We start from the raw sequence: 17,093 nt of genomic DNA, 5'->3' as shown, positions 1-17,093 counted from the left end.
ATAACATTGCTGAATTGCATAATCCACATACTTGTACAAGAATCAAGCAGGCCAAAGCCAACCCAGTTTCTGCTCCCAGTGAGGGCAACAGGGTTGTAACAGTAAATGAGAGCTGACAAAAAATAAAGAATGAAGTAAATAACTGTCTGACTGTGTTATGAAATGAAGCATGTTTTCTTTAAAGAGAGTCTTTATGATATTCTGGGCTCAGGTTCAGCAATGCATTAAAGCACATGGTAATTGTCCATGTTGCACACAGTATACTTATTTGCTTGTGCAAACTACAGGGATTTTTGCCTAATGAGGGCCACAGGCACGCAACATTTGCACATACAGTTCTGAAGTCTCCTTTAACTATTTTGGGCCTAGCTTTATGAAACCCTTGGCTCCCAGCTTCACAAAACTATTCTCCTAGAGTACTTTCTATGCTTCCTGATTTAGGAGATCTGGGCATTAGTCTATAATTTTCTAATTTGTGTTACAGCATCATCCTTTTTCTGTTGTTTGTTAAATGCAGGGGCTAAAGATCAGTGTGTTCTGGACCCTGTACTATGGGATCCTCAGTGGTTTTGCACCAGTATACAGTTGGATCCTTGTGCTCAGGGGACTGGTGGGCTTTGGGATTGGAGGGGTACCTCAGTCGTAAGTAAATATTCACGTTTCAAAATATTCTCTTTCCCGTTTTTCTTAACACTGAAATCAATGCTCCTGTGGAATTGTGTATGTCACTCTGTGTAGAGGCCTTCTGAAACTAAGTTCCTCTAAAGGTGTTGACACGAATGTATTAAACTCTAGGAAGGCTTTTGAAATGCACAGTATTTCTGTGAGGAGGTGATTAGACCCCTGATGACTAACACATCCTTCTGAACAAACTGGGTGTCTGAATTTAATATGGTCAGAAGCGTTACATACTTGTAAGTTCTATTGGATTTTCCTGTACTAAACTAAGGCAATTAGTCATTGATGTTCAGTCTGCAGATCTAGAGCAGGTTTCAGAGTAACAGCTGTGTTAGTCTGTATCCGCAAAAAGAAAAGGAGTACTTGTGGCATCTTAGAGATGAGACTTTAAAGCAGTCAGTGAGTTAGATCAGCCGCTTATTTTGGTGCTTTTACACAGAGCAAGTGGAGTGATAATCATTGGAGTTCTGCCTCCTACAAGCAGACAGAGCAGAACAGACTGGATCGTTCTCTGTCCCTTCAAGTGTCTAGGAAATGGGGTGAAGGCAAAAGGCACTAGCATCCCACTCTTGTAGCAGCAGGGAAGAGAGAACAGATAGTGTGAAACTCTCAAAGAGAAGTAAAATAACCCAATAGCAATGGCTTGACATTGCATTTCCATGTTTGTATGATAAAATTGAGCCAATAAGTGATGATGCTGAATTGTGACAATACCAGATCATGACATGAACACTACTAATTAGAAGTAGGGCCAACCTGGAGCCCCCTTGAACTTTGTGAAACTTTGGATTCCTATCCAAATCTGAGCCTAAACTTTGAGCCTCAGGCCCATCTGTGTAATGGATCCAAACTGGAATTCCAAATCCAAACAGCGTCCAACTTGGAACAGTTTGAATAGCTTCATGGATGAGGCCCATCTCTGGTCAGAACAGAGAATCAGGACATAACTCCATGACTTTGAGGCTCCCCTCACTTTGGAAGAGGCTTTCCAGATTTTCAGGGGGAAGACCCCTGCTGTAGCCTTTTAGTTGTAAATGGAAGGGAATGAGTGTAGCTGTTTACTCTCCCCTTCCCATTTACTGTATTCTCATTAATAATTGATGTGTTGCACCGCGAGAGGTGCTATTTCAGTGCCAGAGGAGCCTGACTTAGATTGATGGCTCATGGATTTGTTTACGAGATGAGTCAATATCCTGCGATGGCTGCAGCTTTTCTAGTGCCATTCCCACAAATCCAAATAAAGGAACCACTGCTCTGAGAGGCTTCTGTAATACTATTAGTATATTTCCATTGCTCTTTAGCCTCCCTCCAGTAAGACTGCTAATGACAGCAGTATGTGTGTAAACTAGGAAAGTCATTAATCTGCCACATGTTTATTAAGTATGAGCCAGATTCCACCACACAGCTCCCAATATGCATTACTAGAATGGGGCAGAAGAGCAAAAGAGGCACAGCATCAGAGTTAATGCTTTGCATGGCAAACACTTATGCAGAGATAAGTCCCAATTAATGCCATTTTGCAGAAGAAGAAAGTAAAGCACATGACTTTCCCAGGGTCACAAAGTGAGCCAGTTACAGAGGTCAGAATAGAACTCAGATCTCGTGAGCCCCTGGCCCGGACTCTAATTCTGAATGGTCTGATTGGCAAATGGAGAAATGTACTCACGGCGGCAGAAAGAGCTGGGGTTTGTTTTTTTTAATAGTCTTAGACAAGCTACAATATTGCATATGAGAGGCAGAATTTCTGTAGAGTGATTTAGTCCGTAGAGTCACATGATTGTATTATTGCATTCTGTAATACATTTTGGGATAGAGTTTTTATGAAAGATGCTGTTTAAAATAATGCTTTGTATAATTAGAAATTAACATATTACATGTAGGAGCACATTTATCTGCATATGCATGAGCTGTATATAGGAATCAGTGGCCTCCCAGGGAATCTTTCTATGAGATAGTATGTGACACTGAATAGGACATAATTATTAGTATTCACAGCATCCCATAGATACAAAAGTAGGAGATGCGGAGCATTTCCCGGAAAAGAACAACCCACACACAACTGTAATCACTGTACTCTATTACATTATATGGGGAATGCTCTGCATTTTATTACACTTGACTCTATTTCCTTCTGTTTTTTAATCACTGATTTAATATTTGATATTTGCAGTGTTATCCACTGATTAACTGAGCTCTGCAAAGTCACTGAGAGCTCAGACCTGCACCTCTGAAATCAGTAGGAGTTTTGCCATTGACTTCAAAGGTGGCAGTATTGGACCCTAAAGGTGTTTCAGCAGCAGATACAGGGCCTGGCAAGTCAATGGAATACAAATATGGTAGGAGCAGAGAAATACAAGTCCTAACAGACTGTTTAAAACAGACAGGACAAACCTTTGATTGGCTTCTGCCCCTTGCATTAATCCTCAGGAAACACTCACACAACAACTGTGCAATTCAACTGTATTGCCTTTTGGCACAGTGGGGTACAAAGGCATTGCAGAGAATCAAGTCAATTTTTTGAAATTCCCGCTTAATAAAGGAATGCAAATTATTTTATACGAGCAATAACAATCACAGCCTCAGGGTTTTCATCTCCTGGAGGACTGAAACCTAGCAAAGATGAGTGACCAGCAGTGAAATTCTCCTAACCAATTTAATTAAGCCCTGGGGAACTACCTTGCCCAGCAACTGTAGGAGTTATGCATTGAATCCCACTGTGTGAATGCCTGTCCAGACCAGAGCTCTAAGCAAATACACATCAAGGTCTGCTAGATCTAGCAGGTTTGAGTCCGAGGTTACGAAACCACAGAGAGGATCAAATTCTGTCCTCCATTACACTGCTGCAATCCATATTAAAGTAAATGAGATTGTGCTGGTGTAAATGAGAGAAGACTCTCATCCAGTGTCTGTAGTACTGCTGGCTGTGTGGGCTGGGAAGGGTTTTTATGTTGTCACTGTGGTTTGGCAGTTTTAATAGGAAACAAATCAAACGCCTGAATATAGCTCAGTGTGATAACATGACATTTTTCTCAATGTTTATCTTTACAGAGTAACCTTATATGCTGAATTCCTTCCAATGAAAGCTAGAGCAAAATGCATTTTATTAATAGAGGTAAGTGGTGTAGCAAGCTGTACTTGGTCCTTAGACTTGGAGGCCCAAATTCTGCTTTCAGTTGTGTCGATTCAATCCCACTGACCTTAGAAAATTCAAAACCGGCTACAACACATAGATGGCTGAATTCAGCTCTCTATGCCAGCGTCAGAGAGAGCTGAATGTAGCCCATAAAGTCTTAAAATGGAAAAAAGTATGACTGCTTCATGGATGTTTGAAGGCAGCCAGGTGTTACTGTTGAGAGAACTGTTACTTGATCTGCACTCAGCAGCTTTGAAAGCGCTGTCCCTGTGAAATCTTGTCCTCCCTGAATTCAAATAGCCTTTTAACAAAATTAATCTTCCAATATAATTGCTGCCTAGAATTAGTTTTCGTTGCCTGACCTTCACTAAGTAGAGTTCAGTAGATGAGCAACTCTCTTTCATGGTGCTGGTATTCTTTTACCCTCTTCTTGGTCTGGCTAGTTCTGAGCATTCTGGATCCATGTAGTCACCCAGTGGAATCAGAAATTTATCCTAAGCATTGACTAGTTAGTTAACAGAAAAAGGAAATTAGTCCCTGAGGGAACTAAAAATCAAAGGGAAGAAAATATCAGCTGGACCTGGTGGCTTTCATGACAGAGTGTCCCAGCTCTGGCCTTACTAATAAGGGTCTCAATTCCTTCCTTTCCTTTGCAGGCAAAACTCCTGTTGGTTTTGATAGTTTTACCTATGTAAGGAGAACAGGACTCTAGATCTCACAGCAGTTTATAAGAATTATACTTAGAGATAGATTATTGTTATCCTAAGCTACTTTATTATGTCCGGGTATCAACTGAAGGGGATCTAGAATCATGTCTTAATCATTCACACCATAAAGAAGTTGCAGCTGTTTTGAGGAAACTGTAGGCGATGTGAAGTATATGTGGCCAAAATCTACTGTCAAGTGACATCATTGAGGCAGCCCCTGTAAATTGGAGCAGAATTTGGCCCATCAACCACAAATTAAGTGTTGACTCATTATTTACCTGTCTGCAGTTCTGCTGTAATAAATGAATACAGCACATTGATCTTGCTGAAGGTGAAATTTAACTGTTTGAAACCACCAACATGAGTAGCAGAAAATGTCCCATCATATGAAACCTTTTTTTTTTCCTTACTCAAAGTTTTCAGTAACCTGAGTTTTAGAATGGAATATGGATTTACAAAATGCTTGGAACATAGGGAGAGTTATGGACAAAGTCTGAAGACAAAAGGTATACAAATATAGAAAAGCCCTCCCATATATGAAATATGAGGCTATTTTATATAAGAAGCTGCCTCTGATACCAGTTTATTCGTCTACATTTAAACATGGCTTTCCAGAGAACATTGGTAATAAGTTTTCAGAGCTGAGCTCGTGGAACATGAGAGAAAATCCCATTCACAAATGGCAAGATTTCTCTTGGCTTACATCTGTGCACATTTTACATGTCTCATCCCTGATTCACCACCAATCTCTACGGTACAGAGTTTACAACAACAAATGCTGTATCTTGGCAGGGGATTAGACTGGATGACCCTTGCAGTCCCTTCTAACCCTATGATTCTCTGATTGTAGAACTTCCGGTTGAAGAGGGCATTAATAGAGATGGTCCTTCTCCTTTTTAGTTACTGTGCTGTTATCAGTCATGCATCTCAGAATTCTTTTATCCCCCTTTGTGACCATTTCCTTTTTGCTTTTGCAGGTCTTTTGGGCCATTGGGACTGTATTTGAAGTCCTCCTTGCAGTGTTTGTGATGCCCACTCTTGGCTGGCGTTGGCTGCTCATTCTTTCTGCTGTTCCACTCTTGCTGTTCGCCATCTTATGTTTTGTAGGTATTCTTTACTGGAGAGATGTTTGTGCAGCAAATCTAACATTTCACAATAAAAATATAGTTAATATGGAGCATGACTGAGTGGAATGTGACAGCAATGAGTTTCCTGATGGTACCCTGTTAATAAATCTGAAATTATGATGTAAATGATACTGCTTCAAATGATGCTGTTTCAACAGCTAGTAATAGTAGGCTTCTCAATGAGAGTTGTTCAGATGATGTAATGCTTGTAATCTGATGCCTTACTAAAGAACGCTGGTAGTTTGGAGTTCTGTGAAATCAGTCAGAACTGGGATTCTCTCTCTAATTTACTCATGTAGTTTCAGTCAAATTCAGTGGAATCAACCTCTTACTCTTATTAAAATCAGTTATTTTCTGATTCATCTTGGTACCCTTAAATAATTTTACTGCAAGTCACAGCTTCCATCTAATCTGTTGTCAATTAAAAACTCTCAGAGCGCATGGCAATCTCAGCATGATATGCTATTTATATATTACAGGTCAGATTCTTAAACAGATTCACATGTTAGTGACACTTGAACTTGTCTACCCTGTTTGATGAAAGTATATGTTATGGCAACCCATTCCCTTACAAGCTATATATACACTCCTGTCTGAGTAATAATTTGACTGTTTGGCTGCTGTTATTTTTTAGCCATTGTCATTGGTTTTTCAGGAATCTCTCCAGATAATTACACAGATGTTTTAAAATCTTATGTATTAAAAAAAAACTTTAAAAATGGACAATTTTGAATATCTTCAGACTCCTGCTAACTAATTGACTGTTTTGCCATTCCTGCTGTGAATGTAATACCAAAAAATTCCAAAGATATAGTCAAATCTTTCAAGAATAAAAAGCAACTAATGGAGGAGACCTCTTGTGGAATAGATTTAGGGATGGATGCCTGATGATATGATGAAAGTGATATCTGGAATTTCTTAAAGCCTGTTGCAGAAAGACAAATCTGTAATTCATCAAGGGCTGGTTCTGCAAGCCTTCGCATCTCATTGCAGTTAATGGGACTACTCACATCTGCCCCAGTCAGTTTATTGTCCTGTCGTTGACAATATTGTGTCTGATCTGATCTGCTGTGCTTTGCTTTCACAGTGGCTGCCAGAAAGTGCAAGATATGATGTGTTATCTGGAAACCAGGAGAAGGCTATTGCCACTTTGAAGCGGATAGCAGCAGAAAATGGAGCTCCAATGCCTCTGGGAAAATTAATCATTTCCAGACAGGTGAGTACAGGAAACAGACATATTAACAATACTGGATATAATAGAAACTGTGCTACTTTCACAAGTAATCAGTGTTAAGATTAATTTTCACATCTTTACCAGTAATAAACACTAATGAGAAGTGATCACATATGCTAAATTAATGGGGAATTACACCAAGGGCCTCATTCTGATTTATACTAAAAATGGTGGCAGTGTAAAGGGGCCTTTAAAATGGGCATAAATTACATTTACGCTCACTTTTAGGCTTCTTTATACTGAGACTCAGACCATGAGAATACTGAAGGGCCCAAATCAGAACCCCAGATCTAAACACCTCAGAACTATATGTGGAATTTTGGATCCCAAGTTGAATCTGAATTTTGCAGCTAGCCCCCTTCTCTATAATGAGACAACCCCAAATCCCAGAGCACCCCCAAACTTTGGGGAAGTTCTGCACAGGATGGCTTGCCTCTTTGTCCTTCAGAAATTCTTGGGCCAGCCAAAATTCTCCTGCTGAGAAGTGAAGAAATGCTTTGCTTGCTTTGGAGGTTTGGTTTTTAGGGTTGGATTTCAAAATGTTTTTTCTAAACCACAAAACTATGGATCAGATGCTCTCCTGTTCCAAGATCCATCCTGCACAGGAGATGGGGAGGAGAGTCATCAAGGAGGTGCTTACAGCCCCTTGACTCTCAAGCTGCCTTGGCCTCAGCCCCAACCTAAATTAGAGCTATCTAGAGGCTGTTCTAATTTACAGCAGCTACTAGCTGTCATCCCTAAGAGATCATACACCACCTGTGAATTGGCATAATAGAGCTGTGTCCCTCTCTACATGCTGACACTCTCTCTTCCTCCCCGTGTGCTAGGGTGGTATGAGCCAGCTCTGATGACTTTACACCAGCTGAGAATTTCTTCTGGCAGGGGAATTCTTAACTTGGCAGCTGCGACCAGATTGTGTCTCCTTTATACTGCTCGTGTGCATGAAGGGACCTGAACAGGGACTGAATATCTGGCCGTAAGCTGTGTAATATATATCAGATGGCCCGACATAAGAGTGGAAGCATGTGATTCCATGCAATCAAGTTTCCTCTGACTCTTTATGACCCGAACTCAATTTTAAATAGAAACCAAATCAAACAGCTGTATTTTTGCTTGTTTCAAAACAGGAAGACCGGGGGAAAATGAGGGACCTTTTCACACCCCAGTTTAGATGGACAACATTGTTGCTTTGGTTTATATGGTAAGAGGAGATATAAACTGTTCAATGCCAGCATGCTTATGTATGTTTTTCAATGAGTGCATTTACAATATCGCTAAAATGGAGAAAATCTCACTCCCCTCAAACCTGCATGACACTGTAATTTCTTAAACCACCAAATAACATTCACTCAAGATCCAGTGGCCTATTCATTTTCTGGGTGGAAGTAGGAACCATACTTTAAGAAAGTATTTAATGGAAGTCCTCACTTCCGTTAGGTTCCATTTTGATTCACATTGCTCATTATATTATATGTCTGACCATCTCAGACTTCCTCTCTCATTTCCTTCCTCGCAGGTTTTCCAATGCCTTTTCTTATTATGGGTTAGTTTTATTAACGACAGAGCTCTTTCAAGCAGGGGATGTCTGCAGCAGTGAGTATTAGCTCTTCTCTTCTTTCTAAATATGCCCTGTAGATGAGAAAAAAAAGGTGGGATTCCTTTTATTGGACCAGCTTTTGCTGAAGGCTTGGAAAGGGTCACAATTTCTAGCGCACACTTTAGGAAACTTTGTTAAGAGTTTGTTAATTTTGAACATAAGTCAGCTCCTGTATCATGCTTGCTGCTTGATGCATAGGGGTTCTGTGGTGGCCACAGGAAGGATTCCCCAAATCCAAGTTGTGAAATAGCAGTGGAGCCTGCAAAGGAGACAAGTATCTATTCTTGTTGAGTAAAGTGTGATTCCATAAATGTGACTTTCCAGATTTGCCACTCCCAGGCCTAATTAGGTCTGAAATAGAGAAAATTGCCAGTTGCCATAGGGCTTCTGGGTGCTTGAAATGTAAAGAACTGCTGGGGGAAAAGATTTGCATAGAAATTCGGCATCTTTTCTGTTGCTTGTTGTGTTATTGTCAGTGTTTTAACTGTATAAAGAAGATCTTTAAAACTCCTTGAAAATTAGATTCCCCTAGGGAGAGTGTTACTGTGTTCTGAACACACTAAATTAGGGAACACACCCTGGTGGTTGGGAAATTATACAAAGGGGACGGGTATTGCTGTGAGAAGGTATCAATTCAGGGTTTGCCTAGCAGCCTGGGAATAGAATGAGAAATCTAACTTTGGATACTAGAAAAATGTGGGTAGTTATTGGGAGGCAGTGTGGTCTGGTGATTAAAATGCAGGTCTGGGAAACAAGACTACTGGTTCTTTTCCTAGTTCTGTCACTAACTTGCTGTAAGGCATTGGACAAGTCACTTCACCATTTAAGCCTCAGTTTCCCCACTTGTAATTTTGACCTACCTGGCAAAGCAGAGGAGTCTGTACTGGTAGAGCACACCTGCTTGTGCTACAGAGAATCACTCACATCCTGTGCTAGAAGGCGCTATACAAGTATGATGTGTTGTATGTTTTGGGTGAATGTGAGGAAGGTTAAAGACCTTTGGAAAGGGAATACAAAACACTGTAGACAACTGACATTGACCTTGTATTTTAAAAGGAAGGATCATGAGAGAGGGTTTGGCAATAAGAACCAGGAAGAGGAGATGAGTTTGGGTTAAAGGGGCAAACAGGAGTCCTGGTCTGTGGATCTCAGAATCATAGAACCATATGGTTAGAAGGGACCGCAAGGGTGTAGTCTAACCCCCTGCCAAGATCTTGTTTCAAGCAATAGAATAAATGATCATAATACTTTGCTTTTCTGTAGCACCTTCTATCCAAGCTTCTTGAATCTCTTTATGAATCCTAATGAGTTAACCCTCACAACCCTCCTGTGGTGTAGGTAAGATATTATTATCCCCATTTTACAATTGAGATTACCGACATCACTAGCCTGAGGTAACAGAAGCCTGTTCTGATTTAAAAAATAGTGTAAATCATCAGTCTGCAGGTCAGGGTTGCATCCTACTAGAAGCAAGACTGCTTAGGAACGGTTTGGTTTTGGCTCGGTGTTCCGCATAGTCCGGTAAAGTGCACCTGCTGTGCTGCTGAATTCCAGCCACATCCACTCCACTGGTTTCAGCAGCAAGTTTACAGAATCACAAAAGCACAGCAGGCGTATGGGCGGGTCAGCAGAGAAGAGATTACTTAAAATATCACAAGTGTTTCTTCTTTCTCCTCCCACAGTTTCCAGTAGAAGGAAAGCAGTTAAGGCAAAATGCAGCCTGGCCTGTGAGTATCTGACAGAGGAAGACTACACTGATCTGCTGTGGACCACTTTGTCAGAGTTCCCAGGTAAGTGACCGTATAAGTGCCGGTGCATCCCTGAATGGAGGCTTACTGCAGAAGCCGTCTCTGGAAAGAGTCTTGAGAAGCCACAGTGGCCAGTCTGGTTATGGCTCCAAATCCAAACTGCGTGCCATGTATTCTGAGGCAGAGTAACAATTCAATAGGATTTTATCATCCAATTAATTTCTGTTGAAGCAGCAGAGTCATATAAACTTTCTTCCAGGTGTTGGCTTTCCAGAATTATTTTTAAAGGATCCTGGGTATGGTTACTCAGTGTTGGACCTGCTTCCTTCAACCCCTTCTGTGCACAGCCTTGCACACCATCAGAGCCATGACTTTTAAAGTCACCATTATTTAAATGAGCAGTGTGACGATAGAGCAAGAAAGATAGGTGACATATGGTAGCAATATGAATATTGTTCCATTAGACTTATAACTATATCCCTAGGTATTAATCGGCTTGAGATGGCATATCACAAGGCAGTGATTCAGCATATTATCACTGCTCTGGATTAAAATCTCAGCTCAGAGAAATCCAGCTCTGGTGTGAGTGCAGCTTCACTGCCTGTGTTATACACGTTTTGTCCATGGAGAACCCACTTCCCTTGGATCGCCAGTCTGACTCCTTTCCTTGCAAGAGGTTCACACAAAAAGGAAATAAATTACAAAGCCAAATAACATTGTGTGGTAATTGCTGGATGCTGCAGCTCAATCTGAACTCATTCCACAGATGTGGGCCAATCAATTTCTCTTCCCATACAGGTGTCCTGGTGACCCTATGGATTATTGATCGGATAGGCCGTAAAAAAACCATGGCGCTGTCCTTTTTTGTCTTCTCGTTTTGTAGTCTTCTGTTATTTCTCTGCGTTGGAAGGTACGCAACACAAAGTGAAAACTAAACCCTGATTCATTTACTCTTCCATATGGGACAATAGGTTGAAGGTGATGGTTTTAAGAGTCAAGAATTGACCAAGTTAATTTGTGAAAAGATTTCAAAGGAAAGTTAGGCTTTTCTCTACAGAGTGTTTAGAAGAAAAATAAAAGAGGCAGGTGGGGAGAAAGCCTGTCTTCTCCAAAGTCCGGTGTTCAGAATACGCCAAAGGGGGTAATAGTTGACATCAAAGTAGGAAATAGCTCTCTGAAAAAAGTTCTAAATCAAGTCTTGTGCAGTGGGTCTCAACTACCGTTACATGTAGTGATGCTGGTATCTCTAGTTTTGCAGTTAGTTATCTAGGTTTCCCCCTTGCCAAATGAATGATGTACCTCTGGGCTGGAATCCACTGCTGTGTACCTGCCTCCCATTCAGTTACTCGTGCCAATTCGCAGCAAAGCTTGGCCTTTAATTGTAAGACTGGGGTTCAGAGCAGTCTAAGCCGTGTTATGGATTAGAATGTGCAATTATAGGGCAAGCGATAGGCACTGACTAGTGAAGTTGAGGTGTTGGCCTGGAAAACTGGTACATTTGACCTAAGAATTTAGAAATTATTGCACTGCTGGAAGGAACCTGTATTTTGGCATTGCAGCCAGTTTGGGCCCACTTTTCCAAAGAGCTCAGGGCTAAATTTTTGACTGCTCAGAACCCACAACTGAGGCCAGATTTTCCAAAGTTCACAGCAGCCAGCGTCTTCCATTGTGACACTTATGGCCAGATTTTCACAAGAGCTGAGCACCCACCATTGACTCAGGGCGCTGAGCTCTTTGGAAAATCTGCCTCTGATTATGAGTGTTGGGCCTTCTGGAATATTTTGGCCTTCCTGTCACTTGTGCACAGTTCTTTCTCTACTCTGGGGCTGAGGGTGGGGGGCACAGAAATGGCATCTTAGTTGTTGCTGGACTGTTTTGTGTAGAGAGAGCTCCTAGAACACTTTCAGGCACTGTATAAATAATAATAATAAATCCTAACAATATGAATACATAACCAAGTGTGTCCAATTTCACACCTTTACACAGGAAGCCCACAGCCTGATTCTGATCTCAATTACTCCAATTGTGCTCCAGTTGAGTTATCCCAGTGTCAGACTAATGTAAGGTCAATCATTTAGTGCATATTTTCCTCATCCAAATATCTTTAGGCTGGGACTAGTACATGTAATTTACTTCACTGGTCACTGGCTGTTGATAGTGCTCTGTCGAAATGCAGACTCTTAGAAAAGCCCAGGTGTCTGTAGTGATAACAGACTTTTTTGAACCATCCTTGTATTAAAGGTCCAGAAAAATGGAGGAGGGTCAATAAAAAATAAAATGGATCTAGCTAATAAAATTTAGCATCTTTTTTTAATTGCTACTTGTCTCTAAATTCAAATAAAGACTGAACTGAACAACCCAACCCCTGCTCTCCTTATTCTCACAGAAATGTTCTTACTGTGCTGCTCTTCATCGCAAGGGCTTTCATTTCAGGAGGATTTCAGGCTGCTTATGTTTACACTCCTGAGGTGAGTATGGTCATTTTTGTAACAAAAAGGTTTAATGGGAATGAGGCCCTGGTGGGACAGCTGAATTTTATGATCTTCTCATAATAGGCCTTATACAGGCTACAATTTCTTAAGCCATTATGTTGTCTGAGAGTTATAGACCTGGCAGAACTTACATTTAGTATCGCTCTTTGATAAAGAGATGTAAGGTAGGAAGAGAGCTGTATCCTAGGGTTAATGTGCTGATGCTTTGTCTACAGGTTTATCCAACAGCTACTCGTGCTCTGGGCCTAGGAACATGCAGTGGAATGGCCAGAGTGGGAGCCTTAATAACTCCATTTATTGCACAGGTAAAAATCCCTCTCTTCCAAACATTTTGGTAGCACAGGAATGCGATAGAGAAAACGGCCTTTCTGTATTAAGGGCCAGTTGATGGCAGCCCTCACCCAAGTATGTTGGAGTGGAGGAAGTACATTGGTGCCTGTCAGAGGGTGAGCTAGCCCTTTAAGGGAGAGCTGGACTCAGCCCCTCCTGTGACTGATTTACCTTTCAATCCAGGGGTCACATGATGGGAGCATGTGAGTAGGAATCAGGCCTGCTGGGGGATATAAGGACAGTCTGAGGTCAGTTGTGGGAGAGTCTCAAAGCAGGTAAAGGGGCTTTGTGAGTGGTTCCATGCAGGTGGCTTGCAGAGTGCAAACCTGCAGGGAGCAGGAGCCAGCTAGGAAAGGCTGGGGTGGGAAACAAGCCTCAGCAGGGATAGGACTAAGAACCCTGCACCAAGGGCCGTGCCCTCACAGAAGGCTGCATGGAAGACTTGTGGTGTTTTGAACTTCATCTAAATAAATCAGACTGCTAAAGGGGAGGGTTATTGTGAAAATACCCACAGGGAGAGGTCTGACTAACTGGGGAGGAAGGGAAACTGAAGCAGTGGGGGCACCTGAAGCCAAACGAGGTTAGCCCCTAATGTAGTGCCCTTTTCCCACCATTGCTCCCACACAGTAGAGACCCATACATGACAGTATAGGGTGCCATTAACACTGCTCATAGTGATCAGTATCTCAGGAGGACATAGGCTAGAAGGGTAGGGCCTGGCCATTGCCCCATTATCTCTACACATTGGGAATTGACTGGAGACCTGTGCTTCATCTGAGCTAGATGTCTGCTCTCCCCACCGCATACCAGGAGCACTGTACCTTCTTGAGTCTCCACAGGCATAATGCACTCAAAAACCCACACTTGGGTGGCCTACCTCTTCCCATGCTATCCCAAGGGATGCGGATTCTGAGAGTGTCACTGAGCCGGAAGTGGATTCCATCTGTAGTAGTAGTCACCACACCACTGAAAGGGGATTGTTGCACTGGAGAGGGTGTGTGCAGGGCAACCAAGATGGTAACAGGTCTCCACATTTTTCTGATCTTTGAACCTTGAGAGAGATGATCCATTTCTCATAAGAACATAGGAACGGCCAGACTGGGTCAGACCAGTGGCCCATCTAGCCCAGTATCCTGTCTTCTGACAGTGACCATTGCCAGATGCTTCAGAGAGAGTGAACAGAACAGGGCAATTTCAAGTGATCCATCCCCTGTCATCCAATCTCAGCGTCTGGCAGTTGAAGGTTTAGGGACACCAAGGGCATGGGGTTGCATCCTTGACTTTCTTGGCTAATAGCCATTGATGTACCTATTTTCCATGAACTTATTTAATTCTTTTATGAACCCAATTATACTTTTGGCCTTCACAACATCCCCTGGCAAGGAGTTCCACAGCTTGACTGTGCGTTGTGTGAAGAAGTACTTCCTTTTGTTGTTTTAAACTTGCCACCTATTGATTTCATTGGGAGACCCCTCGTTCTTATGTTATGGGAAGGGATAAACAGCACTTCCCTATTCACTTTCTCCGCCCTCTTCATAATTTTATAGACCTCTATTATTTCCCCCCTTAGTTGTCTCTTTTCTAAGCTGAACTGGAATATAGGAGACTTTAAAGTGATATAATATTAAAGTCAATAAAGAGGCATTTTTCACACTAGCCGGAGGATCAGGATTAGTGGATAAAATCTGAAGAATAAGAAAATCAGAATAAGCAGGGAGCTCAGGCAAGATTTTTTCATTCAAAGGACAATAACAAAAACAAATGGAATAAGCAGGCACAGAGAGTGGTTGAAGTGGAGACTATTGATGAGTTCCAGACACTGACATATATTTCTGTTAGCAATGGATCTGAGCCACGAAGTTCAGAGCTGAACCTTCCCAAAGCAGGTATTGTTCAGATATGGGGTTTTCATTCCTGTCCATCAGGACTTGCTGGAGAAGGAAAAGACTGAAGGACCCATTCAAAAGGGAGGGAGACAGTAAAAATGACAGAACTGACAAGTGGGTCAGTATGTGAAGTCTGAGAAGCTATTTTCTGTTCCTTATTTTATTTGCATGGTTGCAAATCACTTTCATGAGACTCCTAAGAGAGAGGGTAGCCTAGTGGTCTGACTACAGGACTGGGAGCCAGGAAGTCCTAGCTCTGACACTGGCCTTGGGCAAGTCAGTTAATTTCTCTGCCATGGTTTCCCTATCTATGAAGTCAGAATAACATTAGCCTATCTCAGATGGGTGATGTGAATCTTAATCCAAGGTATTCTGTGTGTATTTAAGGGATAAGTATTATCTAAAAAGAAAGAAAAGTATGTAATATAGTGGCTTTTAAAAAGTGATGTTTTCCCCTAAAGGAGTTAACATTTCTACCCCAGTCTTGTTTTCTTTAGCAATGGATTCAGTTCGTCCTTTCTTACCCTTTCACTGACTTTCCCATAGGTGATGCTGGAATCTTCAGTCTATTTAACTCTGGTGGTTTACAGTGGATGCTGCCTGTTGGCAGCCTTGGCTTCCTGTTTTTTGCCCATTGAAACCAAAGGGCGTGGTCTGCAGGAGTCCAGCCACAGAGAATGGGGACAAGAGATGGTTGGGAGAGGATCCCACAACATGGGAGTCACCAGGTCAAATTCTGGATCACAGGAATGATAGGACATGAGCCCCCCCGCCCCCTTGCAAGGAAGGGTGAAACAAGCAAGAATTGTATTTTTAAAAACCAAGCGTATAAAGCCGACCGTGCTGTCACTGCCAATGTCATGTGTCAAAAAGCAGGAACTTTTGATTTGGACCTAAGCAAATTGTGTTTTTCCTACTCTTTGCTCACACTCATAAAAATTTACTTGTGTAATGAGAGACATTTGATCAGGATGTCATTTGAAGTTCAGAGAGAAGGGGATTTTTAATAGTCTGTTGTGCTTGCATGGTCAGATACTGAGCTTAAAATGTCCTGTGTCAAGCAAATAGCTAACTGAATGCAATTCAGTATCAGCTGTAATTTTAAAAAAAAACTACTTTTGATGCCTAAACGCAAAAGATTAATATTTACTGTGTACCTGGCATAGCACACGGTGGGTTCCATACACTACAGAATAGGGTTTTTAAATTAGATGCCTGCCTTGCACTTTTTAGTCATCAACAACAACATGTTGTAACAGCAAACCAACCAATGCTTTCCAGTTCCCTTGCCTATAAGTTCTGTTCCTTGGAAATTACCAGGCACTGAGAAGGTTGTTTGGAACATATCTTGAGTGTTTGCTTTCCTCAAGGCAGAGTACTTTGAATCTGTGAAGAGTGCTGTTGGATGTAGAGATGGGACATTATATAAGAAATGTAAATTCTAGCGGTTTGGAACAGAATTTACCTTTTGCAAGAAGCATTGAGCCCTCTGTCTGTTGCATTGGTGAAGACTGCTTCAGCTGTCCTGATGTCTCTGTGTGTGTGGAGATGCACGCTGTGGTTTACTGCATGGGTCCAGATATGTTTCTGTTCAATTTGCGTAAGTACATTCCCATAGTGGTGTAGCCAATGCCTATGACACAAATGTCTTAATCTGAACAGCTGCTTGTAGCACTTTCGATGGAACTGCCTTCATGTGTCTCCCAACAGGAGCAGGTTCTCTGTCAGCTGGGTAGAGCTCTAGGGTAGCTGCCAGTTGTACATGGAATGTAATGGCAAGTTATGAAGGAATGTAACTGGCGTCATATCTTAAATGAGAAGAAGTCCTGGGAAGAGCTATACCAGTGTCATCAGCAGAAGATTGACTCTCCCCTAGCAATTTTGGTGTAGTTGATACAGTTCTTTCTCTCACCTCAGGGAGTGGTATAGTTCAGGTGAGGACAACTCAATTCATATGTACTATCTGTGTAGCCTTTTGGTTTGTAAGGAATCTGTCTGAGAATGGGGATTCAGATTTCAAAACTTGATGGATGTAAAGCAAAGAAAGGTGTAACAAAATCAGACAGTTATCATCCATGGGTCTTGGTATTTTTCCAGAAATCCAGCCTATGGAATACACCATCAGATGTAACTGAGAGGTACTTAATTCTAGTCGCTAGGC

At 41.8% G+C, this 17,093-nt stretch overlaps 1 protein-coding gene across 1 annotated transcript in view; it reads left to right on the top strand.

Annotated features, from left to right (window-relative positions):
- SVOP (SV2 related protein) overlaps nucleotides 1-15,729 on the top strand; it is a 30,107-nt gene extending 14,378 nt beyond the window's left edge. Inside the window, exons 6-16 of the mRNA XM_077835088.1 lie at nucleotides 518-642; nucleotides 3,727-3,790; nucleotides 5,496-5,621; nucleotides 6,733-6,861; nucleotides 8,007-8,080; nucleotides 8,396-8,472; nucleotides 10,159-10,266; nucleotides 11,023-11,134; nucleotides 12,611-12,692; nucleotides 12,932-13,021; nucleotides 15,479-15,729. Coding sequence (XP_077691214.1) covers nucleotides 518-642; nucleotides 3,727-3,790; nucleotides 5,496-5,621; nucleotides 6,733-6,861; nucleotides 8,007-8,080; nucleotides 8,396-8,472; nucleotides 10,159-10,266; nucleotides 11,023-11,134; nucleotides 12,611-12,692; nucleotides 12,932-13,021; nucleotides 15,479-15,685 — 1,194 coding nt within the window. The 3' untranslated portion in view covers nucleotides 15,686-15,729. The remainder of the gene's footprint in view (nucleotides 1-517; nucleotides 643-3,726; nucleotides 3,791-5,495; nucleotides 5,622-6,732; nucleotides 6,862-8,006; nucleotides 8,081-8,395; nucleotides 8,473-10,158; nucleotides 10,267-11,022; nucleotides 11,135-12,610; nucleotides 12,693-12,931; nucleotides 13,022-15,478) is intronic.
- Nucleotides 15,730-17,093: the final 1,364 nt, after the last annotated feature.

This window comes from Eretmochelys imbricata, chromosome 15, assembly GCF_965152235.1.
Source record: "Eretmochelys imbricata isolate rEreImb1 chromosome 15, rEreImb1.hap1, whole genome shotgun sequence".
Lineage (NCBI taxonomy): Eukaryota > Metazoa > Chordata > Testudines > Cheloniidae > Eretmochelys > Eretmochelys imbricata.
This window is presented reverse-complemented; position numbering and strand designations above follow the sequence as displayed.